The 20,352-nt window shown below is 32.6% G+C and overlaps 1 protein-coding gene across 19 annotated transcripts in view; it reads left to right on the top strand.

Annotated features, from left to right (window-relative positions):
* The window catches only part of LOC101896141 (sodium/hydrogen exchanger 3), a 116,515-nt gene that overhangs the window by 32,401 nt on the left and 63,762 nt on the right, over window positions 1-20,352 (top strand). For all 19 annotated transcript variants that reach the window (XM_059124799.1, XM_059124800.1, XM_059124793.1 and 16 more), the window contains exons 3-4: window positions 2,439-2,702; window positions 17,454-17,656. In XM_059124799.1, coding sequence (XP_058980782.1) covers window positions 2,439-2,702; window positions 17,454-17,656 — 467 coding nt within the window. The remainder of the gene's footprint in view (window positions 1-2,438; window positions 2,703-17,453; window positions 17,657-20,352) is intronic.

The raw sequence follows: 20,352 nt of genomic DNA on the forward strand, positions 1-20,352 counted from the left end.
ATAAATATCCAGATGTGATCCTTTTCTTTTAAATTTCTGTTTGATTCTCATAAAAATGTCCTAGAGGACCCTTTCATTGAGTTTTGTTAAAATATCCTCATTCTCATAAAAATGTCATGGAAAATCTATGCATTTTCCTTGCAAAAATGTCCGTAAGCATGCACTTCCGATCCTTGCAATTATTTCCTTAAAGAATCCGATCTGAACCCTTCTTAAAAATCCTTATTTGATCCTTGCAAAAATATACGAAGAAACCAGTTTTGGTCCTTGGATAAAAATCCTGAAAAACCACATTAAAATCTTGTCTAAATTTCCATAAGATCCAGATCCAATCTATGCCCTAAATTTCTTTAAAATGCATTCACTTTAGTCCTCATTAAATTGTCCTGGAATACCAATGCATTGCCCTCGGCAATTCGATCCTTGCAATTATATGCTTAAAAAATCGTTGAACCTTTCAAAAATTTTGCAAAAATCCAAATTTGGTCCTTGGAAAAAATTCCTTTTAGATCCTCGTTTATCCTTGTGTAAATTTCCTTAAGAATCCTGATTCAATCTTTGCCCGAAATTGCCTTAAAAAAATTCGCTCTGATCCTTGAAAACAATTTCTTAAAATCCATGTTTATCCTTTGCAACAATTATCGTAAACATGCAAATCTGGATAAATCACTAAAAATCCAGCCAAAGTATATCCTTAAAATACACAGCAAGGACTATTTTATTCTTGAAAAAGGATATCACAAAAGTCCAGTTTGAGAACCCAAAAAGAAATGACCCAAAAATCACCAAAAGGACTTTGGATTGACATTGCAAAAAGCTTACTTAAAAAGACAAAATGGATGAAAAATATCCCTTAAAATCCAGGACATTCGGAGGTCCTTGAAAACAATATTCTTAAAAAAATGTGAAAGACTTTGCATGGTCCTTAAAAAATCAAAATTTCTATAAAACTGTAATTTTTTATCAAAAATCCTGGTTTAGTCCTTGAAAACCAGGAAAAATGTTATTTGATGTTAGGTCCTTAAAACATTTGTATAAAAATTAAAATATGATCCTTAAAAACATGTTTTAAAAAATCTCCAGTTGGTCCTAGAAAATGTTCCCAAAAATTTCCATTTGGTCCTTAAAAAATTTCCATAAAAATTTCTTTAACATATTAATAAGAAAATCCTGATTTAGTCCTTAAAAGGATTTTATAAAAAAACAAATTTGACATTGAAAAAATTTTACTTGAAGTTAAGTCCTTAAAATAATTGTATAAAAAATCAAATTTGGTCCTTAAGAGTATGGTTTAAAAAAACCTTCATTTGGTCCTTAAAAGAGTCCTTAAAAATTTCCATAAAAATTTCCTTATTCTTTTTTTAAATAAAAATCCTGGTTTAGTCCTTTAGTCCTGAAAAAATTGTATTTGAAACTCAAAAATAGCCATTTGGTCTTTAAAAGATTTTTTTCTTGGTCCTTTCAGGTATTTTTAAAAAAGGAATATTTGGTCCTTAAAAACATTCTTTGAAAAGTCCTTTAAAAATATTAAATAATCTCTTTACGACTTTGGATAGTTCTTGCAAAAACAAATCCTTAAAATACACCGCTGGGACTTTATTTAATTCTTGAAGAAGGATATCTCCAAAGTCCAGGCTGAGAACCCAAAAATATATCCTAAAAATTACGAAAAGGACTTTGGGAAGACATTGTCAAAATGTTTTTTTTTTTAAAGTAAACGTTTAGTCTTTAAAACATTTCCATAAAAACTCATAATTTTTTATTAAAAGGATTTTATATATTTTAAAAAAATCCTAAAAAATAACGTTCGTCTAAGGTTTGTCCTCAAAGATAGTGTTTTGAAAATTCCCACCCGCTGGCCCTTTCTTTAATCCACATTTGATAGAAAATATACTTACAAAGTCCTGGATTTTTTCCTTCTTTGTTCTTAGAAAAATACACTTAAAAATTCATGTTTTCTAAGTATAAGGACAATTAAATATTTGATCCCTAAAACATGAGGTAAAAAATCTTCTAAAAATTATTTTCAAAAATTCCTGTGGGGTCTTTAAAAGGGACCTTAAAAATTTATTTTATAAAGAATCCTGGTTTAGTCCTGGAAATATTTTTATGAAAATCCAAATTTGACACTGAACAATTTTTTTTTTGGAATCTCAAAAAATTACCATTTGGTCCTAAACCATTTTCGCTTGGTCTTTTTAGGAAATCCTTATAAATTATATTTGGCCCTTAAAAATATTCTTTGAAAAGTCCTTAAAAATTTTCTTTAAATAATCTCTTTCAAAAATTAAAAATACAAATTTCGTCCTTCCTAAAATATCCTGGATTTTTGGTTCTTGGTCTTTGGAAAAATATTCTCCAAAAATCCATGTTTTATTGGTCTAATTCTTTCTTATTTTTAAAATATTCTAATCTCTCTCCTTCTTTCCTCCTTCCAGGTTTCCATATGACACCAAAATTACATCTGATCTTTCCCGAATCCTGCCTGCTGATTGTTGTCGGTGTTGTCATTGGTGTGGTGCTGTTCTTTTGTACAGATGTTGCCGTATCACCGCTCACGCCCAACACCTTCTTCTTCTACATGCTGCCGCCGATTATATTGGATGCGGGGTATTTTATGCCGAATCGATTGTTTTTCGATAATTTGGGCACGATTCTGCTGATGGCTGTGGTCGGAACGATTTTCAATATTGCGACAATTGGTAAGTTTTGAAAATCAATTTTAAGTTTTTTTTTTTTCATTTAAAAATTAGTCTTCGATTCTAAAATGACCAGGAACCGATAAAAAAAGTGGGTGGTAGTGGTGGGGGGTGATTGGAAACAATTTCAACAATTAAAAAAATATAAAAAAAATAGAAAATAATTGAAATGAATGATGATGACGACGAAGACGAGCAGTGGCGATGGTGATGATATCGAGGATGGGTAAATAAAAATCTATTTTTATTTTTCCAATTTGTTTTGGCTTCCGTATGGAGGATGGAGGAGGATGAGGGAAAGACACGTCCCTCCCTTTCGATCGCCTCTCAGCGATAAGTAATGTTCTTGATAATGAATTGAATTTCTTTGTAAATAATTTTGACTTTGTTGGGGTCGTTGTTGTTGTTGTTGCTACCGTTGTTGTTGTCTATTGTTTGTCTTTGAAGCAGCCATAAATTGTTATTTGTGTCACCACCATCATCGCCAACAACAGCAGCCATTAGAATTGAACGGAATGTCGTAGTCAATGGCGGTCCACCCCACCCTACTCCACTGATATCAATATCCTTTCCTTGTTCGTCGTTTTGTAAATACTATAAAAAAAACCCAACAACAACAACAAATAATTTCAATTAATTTGACATTTGATCTTAATGAAATTGTTGCTGTTGTTGTCGCATTTCATTTGTTTATTATTGCAAAGTTTTGAATTTCAATAGTGCACTGCGAACAATGACTGTAGAGCGGAGAACAGAGGAGCACTTCAATTACAACAAGAGTTGAATTCAAAACCACACATTTGTTTAGACTGAATTGAATTGTTTTTTTTTTTATAAGCTTTTAGTATTCGGAGATTTGGCTATACAATTTCATAATATTGTTTGGATTGAATTTTTACACAATAATTGGAAGGAAGGAGATTTTCAAGGATAACTTTTAAAATAAATGCATTAACAGTGACTATTAATTAACAGTCGCTGTTAATGTATTAACAGCCAGTGTTAATGTATTAACAGCCACTGTTAAGGTATTAACATTCACTCTTAGTGTATTAACAGTTAAGGTATTAACAGTTACTGTTAAGGTATTAACATTCACTGTTAAGGTATTAACAGCCACTGTTAAGGCATTAACAGCTACTGTTAAGGTATTAACAGCCACTGTTAAGGTATTAACATTCACTGTAAAGGTATAAACAGTCACTGTTAAGGTATTAACAGCCACTGTTAATGTATTACAAGCCACTGTTAATGTATAAACACCCACTGTTAAGGTATTGACAGCCACTGTTAATGTATTAACAGCCACTGTTAATGTGTTAAGAGCCACTGTTAAGTTATTAACAGTCACTGTTAATGTATTAACAGCCACTGTTAATGTATTAACAGTCACTGTTAAGGTGTTAACAGTCACTGTTAATGTATTAACAGCCACTGTTAATGTATTAACAGTCACTGTTAAGGTGTTAACAGTCACTGTTAATGTATTAACAGTCACTGTTAAGGTTTTAACAGTCACTTTTAATGTATTAACAATCACTGTTAAGGTATTAACAGTCACTGTTAAGGTATTAAGAGTCAATGTTAAGGTATTAACAGTCTCTGTTAATGTATTAACAGTCACAGTTAAGGTATTAACATTCACTGTTAAGGTATTAACATTCACTGTTAAGGTATTAGCAGTCACTGTTAATGTATAACAGTCACTGTTAATGTATTAACAGTCACTGTTAATGTATTAACAGCCACTGTTAATGTATTAACAGCCACTGTTAATGTATTAACAGCCACTGTTAATGTTTTAACAGCCACTGTAAATGTATTAACAGTCACTGTTAAGGTATTAACAGTCACTGTTAATGGATTAACAGTCACTGTTAATGTATTAACAGTTACTGTTAAGGTATTAACAGTCACTGTAAAGGTATTAACAGCCACTGTTAATGTATTAACAGTCACTGTTAAGGTATTAACAGTCACTGTTAAGGTATTAACAGTCAATGTTAAAGTATTAACAGTCACTGTTAATGTATTAACAGCCACTGTTAATGTATTAACAGCCACTGTTAATGTATTAACAGCCACTGTTAATGTATTAACAGCCACTGTTAATGTTTTAACAGCCACTGTTAATGTATTAACAGTCACTGTTAAGGTATTAACAGTTACTGTTAAGGTATTAACAGTCACTGTTAAGGTATTAACAGTCACTGTTAAGGTATTAACAGTCACTGTTAAGGTATTAACAGTCACTGTTAAGGTATTAACAGTCACTGTTAAGGTATTAACAGTCACTGTTAAGGTATTAACAGTCACTGTTAATGTATTAACAGTCACTGTTAATGTATTAACAGTCACTGTTAATGTATTAACAGCCACTGTTAATGTATTAACAGCCACTGTTAATGTATTAACAATCACTGTTAATGTATTAACAGTCACTGTTAATGTATTAACAGCCACTGTTAATGTATTAACAGTCACTGTTAATGTTTTAACAGCCACTGTTAATGTATTAATAGTCACTGTTAATGATTTTTTACAGCCACTGTTAATGAATTAACAGCCACTGTTAATGTATTAACAGCCACTGTTAATGTATTAACAGCCACTGTTAAGGTATTAACAGCCACTGCTAATGTATTAACAGCCACTGTTAATGTATTAACAGCCACTGTTAATGTATTAACAATCACTGTTAATGTATTAACAGTCACTGTTAATGTATTAACAGTCACTGTTAATGTTTTAACAGCCACTGTTAATGTATTAATAGTCACTGTTAATGTTTTTTTACAGCCACTGTTAATGTATTAACAGTCACTGTTAATGTTTTAACAGCCACTGTTGATGTATTAATAGTCACTGTTAATGTTTTAACAGCCACTGTTAATGTATTAACAGCCACTGTTAATGTATTAACAATCACTGTTAATGTATTAACAGTCACTGTTAATGTATTAACAGCCACTGTTAATGTATTAACAGTCACTGTTAATGTTTTAACAGCCACTGTTAATGTATTAATAGTCACTGTTAATGTTTTTTTACAGCCACTGTTAATGAATTAACAGCCACTGGTAATGTATTAAGAGCCACTGTTAATGTATTAACAGCCACTGTTAATGTATTAACAATCACTGTTAATGTATTAACAGTCACTGTTAATGTATTAACAGTCACTGTTAATGTTTTAACAGCCACTGCTAATGTATTAACAGCCACTGTTAATGTATTAACAATCACTGTTAATGTATTAACAGTCACTGTTAATGTATTAACAGTCACTGTTAATGTTTTTTTACAGCCACTGCTAATGTATTAACAGCCACTGCTAATGTATTAGCAGTCGCTGTTAATGTATTAACAGACACTGTTAATGTGTTAACAGCTACTGTTAATGTATTAGCAGTCGCTGTTAATGTATTAACAGCCACTGTTAATGTATTTACAACTACTGTTAATGTATTAACAACCTCTGTTAATGTATTAACAGCCACTCTTAATGTATTAACAGTCACTGTTAATGTATTAACAGCCACTGTTAATGTATGAACAGTCACTGTTAATGTATTAACAGCCAGTGTTAATGTATTAACAGCCACTGTTAATGTATTAACAGCCACTGTTAATGTATTAACGGCCACTGTTAAGGTATTAACAGCCACTATTAATGTATTAACAGCCACTGTTAAGTTATTAACAGTCACTCTTAATGTATTAACAATCACTGTTAAGGTATTAACAGTCACTGTTAACGTATTAACAGTCACTGTTAAGGTATTTACAGTCACTGTTAAGGTATTAACAGTCACTGTTAAGGTATTAACAGTCACTGTTAAGGAATTAATAGTCACTGTTAATGTATTTACAACCACTGTTAATGTATTTACAACTACTGTTAATGTACTAACAACCTCTGTTAATGTATAAACCGCCACTGTTAATGTATTAACGGTCACTGTTAAGATATTAACAGTCACTGTTAAGGTATTAACAGTCAATGTTAAGGTATTAACAGTCACTGTTAAGGTATTAACAGTCACTGTTAAGGTATTACGGGCACTGTTAAGGTATTAACAGCCACTGTTAAAGTACTAACAACCTCTGTTAATGCATTAACAGCCACTGTTAATGGATAACAGTCACTGTTAATGTATTAACAGCCACTGTTAATGTGTAAACAGCCACTGTTAATGTAATTACAGCCCCTGTTAATGTATTTACAACCACTGTTAATGTATTGACAGCCACCGTTAAAGTATTAACAGCCACTGTTATCGTATTAACAGACACTGTTATTATATTAGCAGCCAACGTTAATCTGTTAGCAACCACTGTTAACCAATTAAGCGCCGTATTTAATGTTTAGCGGACACTTTTTATATATTTTCATCTACCATCAATGTTTTAACAGCCATGTCCTTTCAAAATTTTCCCAAATATCTCTTCCTTTAACCCTCATTATCCTTGAAAACCAAATGTTCCCAATTTTCCATTAACTATCGAATGACTTCACTACTCACATTTCCATTCACCATTCATTTGTTGTAAAAATTAATCACTCCATTCTCCAAATGCAACAAGCATGACCTCGCCCGAATACACAATTATTGGTATTAATGACAGTCGTTAAGCTTGTCATAAAAATTGTCTTAGAAAAAAAAAACAACAACGCACACATTATTAATAAATAATTTCATTTATTTATTTGTCCATAACTTTCTACGATTTGTTCGGAATCATTGGCCCAATTCCATAAAAGCCAGCAATTCAATATTTACACTGTCAATCAAGACCAAGACCCACAATAAAATTGGGCAAACATTAAAGCAGCCAGTGTTTGAGAAGCCCCATCTCCCGTCGCCACTTCGGAAAATTTTCCAATCTGTGACGAATTTTTTTCGTGTTGTGTTTTTTTTTCGAAAAGGTCATTGGGTAAATGATGACAATAGCAATTAATGGTAGTGGTGTTATTTTTGGGGGAGGGGAATGGAAAATAATTCTAGTTATTTTTTGTTTTTTAGAGGAGTGCGTATTCTCCCCTCTAAGATGTTATCAATCATTCGATTGGTTAGACATTCAATGTCAACGTCGTCTTGTTAATAAATGTCAAGTGTATCTCGTCGTCATAGTTTGAAAAGTTCTGCTGCTTTCGGTTGCATGAAATTACAAACATGCGTACATTTGAGTCATTATGACACTACAAAAAAATATTGCGTTGATATCGATCATATTTTTCAAGTTCTTGGAACAAGTTTTGAGAATGACAAGTGCGTGTGAGAAACTACTGCAAGCTGGCAGATTCGAACAATTCAATATTGAAATGAGAATTTTCATTTGGAAAGCAAAATGAGGTGGCGTACTATTCTCCAAAAATTTCGATCAAAATTTCGAATTCTATGGCATATATTCGGCCTTAAAGTGTTGGAGCACCTTCTCCTGAAAATGCAACCTCCCAAATGGAGATGAGTAGGAAAAACACTTTGCATCGTTTTATAACACATATTTACATAAACAATAGCCGGTTGTGTGGTGAATTTGCTGGCTGGGGACATAAACAAATAACCCCCCCCCCCTCCCCGCCAAACAAAATTGCAAAATTCACTCCCTCACAAAAAATATCAAAAACAATGGCTTTTGTTTAGTTTTTGAAATTTTCACACATAAAGATGTGTTAATTATAAAAATTAAACAGATTTATTTCATGTAAACGTAAAAGGAAAACAAACACACACACCCACTTACACACATTCACAAGTCTGAGTGTTTTGTATCCAAATATAGAAAATTTGATTAGTATCTGTATCATAATTTACCTTAATAATGTATTTTCATTATCAAATCGGATTGAATGTGTGATAAGATTTTAGATCTCCAGCGGGAAACGTAAAGTGGGTGTGTGTTCGGTGTGGATAAACCCCAAATTCGAATGAATGAAAATGTACGAGATAGAGAGAAAAACATATCGTGATTAATTACATTATTAATGGCAACGTCGAAAAAACCGAACAGACAAATGCCAATAAATGGGCGGAGGATCTAATCAGAATCGCTGATGGGGTTAATGGAATCACTAAATGAACCGAACGAATTGCTGGCATACTCTCTGTCACGCAATCTTCCCCTGTATCATCAAATCACGATTTTCAATGATATAATTAACACTTTTGGGCCGCACAATGAATGAAATGTTTGTTAAAAATCCCATTAGGGATAATTAGAGGTTTTGGTATAAAAATTGTTAAAAATAGATAATGGGGCAAAAACGAGAATGCGGTATTGAAACTAGAAAGAATTTAACAGTAAATATGGTAAAAGAGGGCGTAAATATATCAGCAGAGGTTAAAAAACATCAACAGAGTTTGTTTATACATTAACGGTGGCTGTAATGGCAATAACATAGGCTGTTCATGTACTAACAGAGATGTTAATATATTAATATAATCTGTTAATACATTAACAGAGCTGAAATACATTGAAAGAGGCAGAAATAATTTAAGCAATAGCTCTAAACACATTACAGAGGCTGTTAATGCATTAACATAACCTATCAATTCATTAACAGTGGCTGTAAATACATTAACAGTAGCTGTTAATACGTTTACAGTGGCAGTTAATACATTAACATTGGCTGTTAATACATTAACATTGGCTGTTACCACATCAACAGTGGCTGTTAATATGTTAACAGTGGCTGTTAATATGTTAACAGTGGCTGTTAATATGTTGACTGTGGTTGTTAATATGTTAACAGTGGCTTTTAATACATTAACAGTGGCTGTTAATATGTTAACAATGGCTGTTAATATGTTAACAGTGGCTGTTAATATATTAACAGTGGCTGTTAATTTGTCAGCAGTGGCTGTTAATATGTTAACATTGGCTGTTATTATGTTAACAGTGGCTGTTAATACATTAACAGTGGATGTTAATACATTAACAGTGGCTGTTAATACATTAACAGTGGCTGTTAATACATTAACAGTGGCTGTTAACACATTAACAGTGGCTGTTAATACATTAACAGTGGCTGTTAATACATTAACAGTGGCTGTTAATACATTAACAGTGGCTGTTAATATGTTAACAGTGGCTGTTAATATGTTAACAGTGGCTGTTATTATGTTAACAGTGGCTGTTAATATGTTAACAGTGGCTGTTTATATGTTAACAGTGGCTGTTTATATGTTAACAGTGGCTGTTAATATGTTAACAGTGGCTGTAATTATGTTAACAGTGGCTGTTAGTATGTTAACAGTGGCTGTTAATATGTTAACAGTGGCTGTTAATATGTTAACAGTGGCTGTTAATATGTTAACAGTGGCTGTTAAGACATTAACAGTGGCTGTTAATACATTAACAGTGGCTGTTAATACATTAACAGTGGCTGTTAATACATTAACAGTGGCTGTTAATACATTAACAGTGGCTGTTAATACATTAACAGTGGCTGTTAATGCATTAACAGTGGCTGTTAATACATTAACAGTGGCTGTTAATACAGTAACATTGGCTGTTAATACATTAACAGTGGTTGTTAGAACATTAACAGTGGCTGTTAATACATTAACAGTGGCTGTTAATATGTTAACAGCCAATGTTAATGTATTAACAGCCAATGTTAATGTATTAACAACCAATGTTAATGTATTAACAGCCACTGTTAATGTTCTAACAACCACTGTTAATGTATTAACAGCCAATGTTACTGTATTAACAGCCACTGTTAATGTATTAACAGCCACTGTTAATGTATTAACAGCCACTGTTAATGTATTAACAGCCACTGTTAATGTATTAACAGCCACTGTTAATGCATTAACAGCCACTGTTAATGTATTAACAGCCACTGTTAATGTATTAACAGCCACTGTTAATGTCTTAACAGCCACTGTTAACATATTGACAGCCACTGTTAACATATTGACAGCCACTGTTAACATATTAACAGCCACTGTTAACATATTAACTGCCACTGTTAACATATTAACAGTTTAGATTTACAGTGGCTGTTAATACATTAACAGTGGCTGTTAATACATTAACAGTGGCTGTAATACTTTAACAGTGCCTGTTAATACATTAGCAGTGGCTGTTAATACATTAACAGTGGCTGTTAATATATTAACATTGGCTGTTAATACATTAACAGTGGTTGTTAGAACATTAACAGTGGCTGTTAATACATTAACAGTGGTTGTTAGAACATTAACAGTGGCTGTTAATACATTAACATTGGCTGTTGATACATTAACAGTGACTGTCAATATGTTAACAGTGGCTGTTAATATGTTAACAGTGGCTGTCAATATGTTAACAGTGGCTTTCAATATGTTAACAGTGGCTGTTAAGACATTAACAGTGGCTGTTAATACATTAACAGTGGCTGTTAATACATTAACAGTGGCTGTTAATTCATTAACAGTGGCTGTTAATACATTAACAGTGGCTGTTAATACATTAACAGTGGCTGTTAATACATTAACAGTGGCTGTTAATACAGTAACATTGGCTGTTAATACATTAACAGTGGTTGTTAGAACATTAACAGTGGCTGTTAATACATTAACATTGGTTGTTAATACATTAACATTGGCTGTTAATACATTAACATTGGCTGTTAATACATTAACATTGGCTGTTAATACATTAACAGTGGCTGTTAATATGTTAACAGTGGCTGTTAATACATTAACAGTGGCTGTTAATATGTTAACAGTGGCAGTTAATATGTCAACAGTGGCTGTTATATGTTAACAGATTCTGCTAATATGTTAACAGTGGCTGTTAATATGTAAACAGTGGCTGTTAATATGTTAACAGTGGCTGTTAATAGATTTACAGTGGCTGTTAAGAGATTAACAGTGGCTGTTAATATGATAGCAGTGGCTGTTAATACATTAACAGTGGCTGTTAATATGATAGCAGTGGCTGTTAATACATTAACAGTGGCAGTTAATACATTAACAGTGGCTGTTAATATGTTAAAATACCAACGGAATTCAAACACTATTTTTTTACAAGAACCATTCAATGCTACATTTGATTTAAGAATATGTTTTCGAGATCCAGCCCTGCAGAAAACACGATTTTAAAGATTGTTTCATAATTTTAAATATTTTTCAATTTTTTTCTAACTCCAATTTTAGGAACTTTTCCTTACTCATATCTTTTAACTGTATTTCTCAAAACACAATAATTTCATACACCATAAAAACTGTCAATATCAATTTGAAAATGTCATTCACAAATGCCCCACTTAGACATTCAGTCGAGCATTTGATTTCGACAGCAAAAAAGACAATAAAATTAAATAAATAAATGCAATAAATAAAAGAAAAATATTATTTCTCTTTTTTAAATTCGTATCTTCCAATTTGCAATAATAGCAATAACAACAATAATATCATATCGCCAGAATCATCTTCAGCGTCGCCGTCTTCTTCTCCTCCATTCACAGTCTTTATTTATTTATATTGGAAATCAATGCGACGTCTCATGGTCTGTCTGTCTAGGCGGCCAGATCGCTTAGTGGAATAAAAACAAAAAAATTGGAAAATGTCATTGATTCTTTTCTTTGAAATAATGAGAATACATTTTGTGAGGCCACACACCAACCTGAAGATACCCTACACAATATTGGAAAATTAGAAGGGAAATTGAGGATTTTTTGAAATAGGATTCAGGATGGATTTCCAGAAGTTCCTTCCTCATAAAAATACAATTCCAAAATACAATTTCCAAATTATAAAATTCACAAGGTTGTAAGGCAGAGTTTCCTTCCATGGACATTTATAACATAGTCAGGGCTCTGTATGCCAAAAACACTCCAATTGGAGACTAGGTGCTGAATAGGAAAATATATACCTTGGAATCGGTTAAAAATTAGGTATTTATAAGATAGAGTATATGTAAAAAGGGTATAAGGGTATAGATCCTCCTCAAGAAAGGGTATAAGGGTACAGATCCTCCATATGATCTTTTTAAAATTAATCAAATTTAATATATATGTTTTAAATTTTGTTATAAACCTCTGATTCCAATTCAAACTACCTCCCATTGTGGTATCGCTAATAACCTAGACACCAACAAATTTCACACCTGATTTATTTTGATTTCTAGAAATCGTTGCCTCAATTTTGCCATAATTTATGAGGACATGAACTTGAATGTGACGATTGATAATCGAAAGAGTCAAGTTGATGATAACGAAGATTCATTGCTCGGAATTCAAATTAAATTATGGACCACTGGATCGGAAATCAATTGAAATTGAAATGAGAGGAACATATATTGTTCAATAACTTTTTATTTAACCATTTATGGGCGGGCGTCTTTTTGTGACATCCACCACTCAATGGTCCACTCAATCATCATAAATTTCAAATGCCACAAATCAAGTTCAGTTGTAAATTGAATATATTTCATAGCAATTAATTTATAGGTTTTATTAGACAAATGCCTTTCAAAATATTTGAGAAATTTTTAAGAAATGCTACTTGGAAGATTTTTTGAGGAGGGAGATGTGGGTCGTCTTGGATTTCCCTTATTTTAAACCAAATTTTTTCTAAGGGTATCAGTTATTTGGAAAAAATATTAAATTTATTACATTTACGTCACAACATTTGTGTTATACCATACTTTCGATCCCCTTCTGTTATTCCCATTATAATAATGCATATTTTTATCATTTGTCACAATCGGGTCTAGTCATAGAAATTGGTTTCATGGTAATGACATACTTCAACTGCACCGTTGCTGTTATATCTTCATCTACGTCAATCGCTGCGATGATGCTGTAGCTAATCCGTCAATGGGAAATGTGATAGATATTAATACATGATGAATGGAAAGGGGTGGCTTAAATAAATAAAAAAATATTTTAATAAATAAAATATTAATTTAATAATTAAAAAAATATTTTAAAAATACTTCTAATATTTAAAAATTAATATACATAATGAATTAACAGCCACTTTTAATGTTTTAACACCCACTGTTAATCTATTAACAGCCACTGTTAATGCATTAACAACCACTGTGAATATTTTAAAAGCCTCTATTAGTGTATTACAGCCACTGTTAATCTCTTAACAGCCACTGTCTATTAACAGCCACTGTTAATGCATTAACAACCTCTGTTAATATTTTAAAAGCCTCTGTTAGTGTATTAACAGCCACTGTTAATGTAATAATAGCCACTGTTAATGTATTAACAGCCACTGTTATTGTATTAACAGCCACTGTTATTGTATTAACAGCCACTGTTATTGTATTAACAGCCACTGTTAATGTATTAACAGCCTGTGTTAATAGATAAACAGTCTCTGTTAATGGATTAACAGCCACTGTTATTGTATTAACAGCCACTGTTAATGTATTAACAGCCACTGTTATTGTATTAACAGCCACTGTTATTGTATTAACAGCCTCCGTTATGGTATTAACTACCTATGTTAAGGTATTAACAGCCCTGTTAATGTATTAACAGTCACTGTTAATGTATAAAGAGCCTCTGTTAAAGTATATAACCTCTGTTAAAATACTAACAGTCACTGTTAATGTATCAACAGCCACTCTTAATGTATTAACAACCACTGTTAATGTAGTAACTGCCTCTGTTAATGTGTTAATAGCAACTATTAATGTATTAACAGCCTCTGTTAATGTATTAACAGCCTCTGTTAATGTATTAACAGCATCTGTTAATGTATTAACAGCATCTGTTAATATATTAACAGCCACTATTAATGTCTTAACAGCCACTGTTAATGTATTAACAGCCACTGTTAATGTCTTAACAGCCACTGTTAATGTATTAACAGCCACTGTTAATGTATTAACAGCCACTGTTAATGTATTAACAGCCACTGTTAATGTATTAACGGGTACTGTTAATGTATTAACAGCCTCTGTTAATAGATTAACAGCCTCTGTTAATAGATTAACAGCCTCTGTTAATAGATTAACAGCCTCTGTTAATAGATTAATAGCCTCTGTTAATAGATTAACAGCCACTGTTAATAGATTAACAGCCACTGTTAATAGATTAACAGCCACTGTTAATGTATTAACAGCCACTGGTAATGTATTAACAGCCACTGTTAATGTATTAACAGCCACTGTTAATGTATTAACAGCCACGGTTAATGTATTAACAGCCACTGTTAATGTATTTACAGCCACTGTTAATGTATTAACAGCCACTGTTAATGTATTAACAGCCACTGTTAATGTATTAACAGCATCTGTTAATATTTTAGCAGCCTCTGTTCAGTAGGCTCTGTTAAGAAATTAACCTCACTGTTATTAGATTAACAGCCCCTGTTAATAGAGGCACTGTTAATCTATTAACAGCCACTGTTAATGCATTAACAACCTCTGTTAATATTAAGTAAAGTATTAAAGTATTAACAACATCTGTTCATAGATTAACAGCCTCTGTTAATAAATTAAGAGCCTCTGTTAATAGATTAACAGCCTCTGTTAATAGATTAACAGCCTCTGTTAATACATTAACAGCCTTTGTTAATAGATTAACAGCTTCTGTTAATAGATTAACAGCCTCTGTTAATAGATTAACAGCCTCTGTTAATAGATTAACAGCCTCTCTTAATAGATTAACAGCCTCTGTTAATAGATTAACAGCTTCTGTTAATAGATTAACAGCCTCTGTTAATAGATTAACAGCCTCTGTTAATAGATTAACAGCCTCTGTTAATAGATTAACAGCCTCTGTTAATACATTAAACGCCTCTGTTAATACATTAAACGCCTCTGTTAATAGATTAACAGCCTCTGTTAATAGATTAACAGTCTCTGTTAGTAGATTAACAGCCTCTGTTAATAGATTAATACCCTCTGTTAATAGATTAATACCCTCTATTAATAGAATAACAGCCACTGTTAATGTATTAACAACATCTGTTAATGTATTAACAACATCTGTTAATGTATTAACAACATCTGTTAATAGATTAACAGCCTCTGTTAATAGATTAACAGCCTCTGTTAATAGAATAACAGCCTCTGTTAATAGATTAACAGCCTCTGTTAATAGATTAACCGCCTCTGTTAATAGATTAACAGCCTCTGTTAATACATTAAACGCCTCTGTTAATACATTAAACGCCTCTGTTAATAGATTAACAGCCTCTGATAATAGATTAACAGCCTCTGTTAATAGATTAACAGCCTCTGTTAATAGATTAATAGCCTCTGTTAATAGATTAACAGCCACTGTTAATAGATTAACAGCCTCTGTTAATAGATTAACAGCCTCTGTTAATAGATTAACAGCCTCTGTTAATAGATTAATAGCCTCTGTTAATAGATTAACAGCCACTGTTAATAGATTAACAGCCTCTGTTAATAGATTAACAGCCTCTGTTAATAGATTAACAGCCACTGTTAATGTATTAACAGCCACTGTTAATGTATTAACAGCCACTGTTAATGTATTAACAGCCACTGTTAATGTATTAACAGCCACTGTTAATGTATTAACAGCCACTGTAAATGTATTAACAGCTACTGTTATATATTTACAGTCCTGGTAAGGTATTAACAGCCCCTGTTAATGTGTTTACAGCACCAGTTAATGTATTAACAGCCCCTATTAATAGATTAACAGCCTCTGTTAATAGATTAAAAGCCTCTGTTAATAGATTAACAGCCTTTGTTAATAGATCAACAGTTTCTGTTAATAGACTAACAACCTCTGTTAATAGATCAATAGCCACTGTAAATTGATTAACAGCCTTTGTTATTAGATCAACAGTTTCTCTTAATGGTTTAACACCCTCTGTTAGTAGATTAACAGCCTCCGTTAAAAGATTAACAGCCTCCGTTAAAAGATTTACAGCCTCTGTTAATGTATTAACAGCCTCTGTTAATGTATTAACAAGCACTGTTATTGTATTAGCTGCCTCTGTTAATATATTAAAAGCCTTTGTTGGTAGACTACCAGTCTCTGTTAGTAGATTAACAGCCAATGTTAATAGATTAACATCCTCTGTTAGTAGATTAGCAACCACTGTTAATAGATTAACATTCTCGGTTAATAGATTAACAGACTCTGTTAATGTATTAAAAGCCACTGTTAATATATTAACAGGCTTTGTTAATGTTAAAGTGTTAACAGCCACTGTTAATATGTCAACAGGTTCTGTTAATGTTTTAACAGCCTCTGCTAATGTATTAAATCACTGTTAACATGTTTATTGGACCTTGTAATCCATTAATATTCTTTGGTAAGTTATTAACAGTCTCTGTAAATATATTAGCAGTCTCTGTTAATGTATTTGCAGTATTTTTTTTTAATCTTTAACAGCACAGTCAAAGTATTAGCAATATCTTTTAATGATATAACTTATTTTCTTGATACAATTTCATCCCTGACTGTTAAAGTTTCCTCCTCCTTTTCTCCCCATTAACTTCGCATTCTGTTACCAATCAATAACATTTCCCAGTTATAAATATCCATATGACAATGTAAATACCCTTACATGTACATTGTTGACATTCAAATATCCCTTTGTGGGTTGGTGAAGCCCTCGAAGTTAATGACGCAAATCCTCAGATATAAATGTCATTGACAATATTACAATTGAATAATGTGTTTGTGTGTGTGTGGTGTAACCACTACACACCCATGCTTTCCTGGATTTCCAATAATATTAATAACAAAATGACACACATACATACATTCATCTAATTATCCATTGTATTTGTTTTCCATTACCATTTTAGGTGGTTCTTTGTATGCCTGTGGCTTGACTGGCATTTTCGGTGGTCCCGAAGATACTCCCCGTTTCTTGGACATTTTCATCTTTGCCTCTCTTATCTCGGCTGTGGATCCTGTGGCTGTGTTGGCCGTCTTCGAAGAAATCCATGTCAATGAAATTCTTTACATTGTCGTCTTCGGAGAATCCCTACTCAACGATGCTGTGACGGTAAGTGATTGTGTGGTTGGTGTTATTAGAATCCGGGGCGCTCTCATTGTGGGCTTGATTGAGAGTGGGTGAGTGTGTGTGTGTGTGAGGTCCTTATGGTATGAGAATTGTGGCTTTGAATTGCTGCTTCGAATTGTTGGCAATTTTATGTCATCTTTGAGTGTTTGTGTGAGTGTGGTATTTTGAGGACTTAAGTATTTGCATTGACATTTGAAGAATGGGGTTATGACAATTCAGAACAACTGTCACTTGAGGGGGTTCTTACAAAAGGGCAAAAGGTGTTACTAAATTACATGTTGGAGGATTCCAAAGTAGACTACTGGTGTTATACTGGTAGGTGAGACCCAAGTCTCTCCCCTCCCCTCTGGGATTTATACCTCCAAAATTAAAAAGTATTTATTAAATCGAATATATTCACATTCTATTTAAATAGAATCTCTTAATTTATTCCCACCAGCTACCTATTTTCACAATGTCCTCTTCTAAAATTAAAAAAAAAAATATTCTGAATAATTAATTTTTTAATAACCATTTCCTGGAAATCATGTCCCTGAACTTTCCTAGGGTCAATCGCACTTGGGTGGACACACGCAAAACTTTGACATGCAACCTTTTGGAAAAAAATGTTCTGACCTTGAAATGAAAAATGTGTTTTCTTTCTTAAATACCAAACACTGACTGAATGCTCATTTCAAAACATGTTGACATCAAGTGGATTCTTGACACGAAAATGTAAAACGGAGATGTGTGTTCATCAGATATGCGTGGAGAGTGGACACAACGAGAACAACAATAAAAAAGTGCCACGCACGGACGACACATCAGCATCAGCATCACCAACATCATAATTGTTGTAAAAAGAGATGGGGGGGTTTATCATATCATCTACCTGAAATGTCAAATTGCCAGAAGATGACATGAGAAGCACGAGCTCGGGCAAACTAAAATGTGAAAATGCCATTACAAGGCAAAGAGAACATCACGCTCATCATTCTATGTCATCTACACACTTTTAAATTGAACACAATGTTGTTAACATTTTGCGTGTTGTACTCAATTTGAATAAGAAAGGATATGAAAATATTTGTGCCCATTAGGGGAGAACAATCAAAATATCTGCCAGGGTATTTAAATTCTAATGCAGGACTATTTTTTAATAATGATTATTAAAAGTTTTGAGAGAAACGAAAAGACGCTGTCAATAAAATCTTCTCAATTGATATTACATTGGCTATTCAAGTATGGGCAGAGTTAACAGTATCTTAACAGAAAATGTTAATACCTTAACAAAGGCTGTTAATATGTTAACGTAGACATGGACTACGTTAACGTAGGCTATTCTACCTTAAAAGAGAGGTTATCAATGCTTACAGATGCTGTTAATTCATTAACAGATACTGTTATACGTTAGCAGATACTGCTAGGACATTAACATAGGTAGCAGATACTGGTAGGATATTAACAGAGTCTAAAAAAACATTAACAGAGTCGTCGGAGAGATTAACAGAAGCTCTAATTCAATAACAGAGGTTGTTAACACATTAACAGAGGCTGCAATGCAATAACAGAGGCTGTTAATGTGATAATATATACTGTTAATGCATTAACAGGACCTGCTAATTCATTATCAGGACCTGCTAATACATTAACAGAAGCTGTTAAGACCTTAATTTAGTCATTGAAGACATTAACATAGTCTGTTATGACACTAACATAGTTTCTAAAGACATTAACATAGTATCTGCAGACATAAACAGAAAGTTTAAATACATTAAAAGAGATTGATATGCGTTAACAGAGCCGCTCATGGCGTTAACAGAATAAGTTAAAAAAACCATTAACAGGGGCTTTTAACATAGCAACAGATGCTGTTAATACGTTAACAGTGGTTGCAATTAAAGAGAGGCGCTTAATAAGTTACCAAAGGGGTTTAAATCATTCCCGGAGGCTTTTCTACATTAACAGAGATTGCAAATACTTTAACAGAGGATGCTAATTCATTACCAAAGGCTGAGGAAAGTCTTTTGAGTCTGCTAACATATTAACAGTGTCTGTTAACATATTAACAGCGACTGTTAATATATTAACAGCGACTGTTAATATATTAACAGCGTCTGTTAACATATTAACGGCGACTGTTAATATATTAACAGCGTCTGTTAACATATTAACAGTGTCTGTTAACATATTAACAGTGTCTGTTAACATATTAACAGCGTCTGTTAACATATTAACAGTGCCTGTTAACATATTAACGCCGTCTGTTAACATATTAACAGTGCCTGTTAACACATTAACAGCGCCTGTTAACATATTAATAGTACCTGTTAACATATTAACAGCGTCTTTTAACATATTAACAGCGTCTGTAAACATCTTTACAGCGTCTGTTAACATATTAACAGCTCCCGTTAACATATTAATAGTACCTGTTAAGTTATTAACAGTCTCTGTTAACATATTAACAGTGTCTGTTAACATATTAACAGCGTCTGTTAACATATTAACAGCGTCTGTTAACATATTGACAGCGTCTGTTAACATATTAACAGCGTCTGTTAACATATTAACAGCGCCTGTTAACATTTTAACAGCGTCTGTTAACATATTAACAGCGTCTGTTAACATATTAACAGTGTCTGTTAATATATTAACACCTCTGTTAACAGTTGCTGTTAACATATTAACAGCGTCTG

The sequence above is a fragment of the Musca domestica genome, unplaced genomic scaffold, assembly GCF_030504385.1.
Source record: "Musca domestica strain aabys unplaced genomic scaffold, Musca_domestica.polishedcontigs.V.1.1 3, whole genome shotgun sequence".
NCBI lineage: Eukaryota > Metazoa > Arthropoda > Insecta > Diptera > Muscidae > Musca > Musca domestica.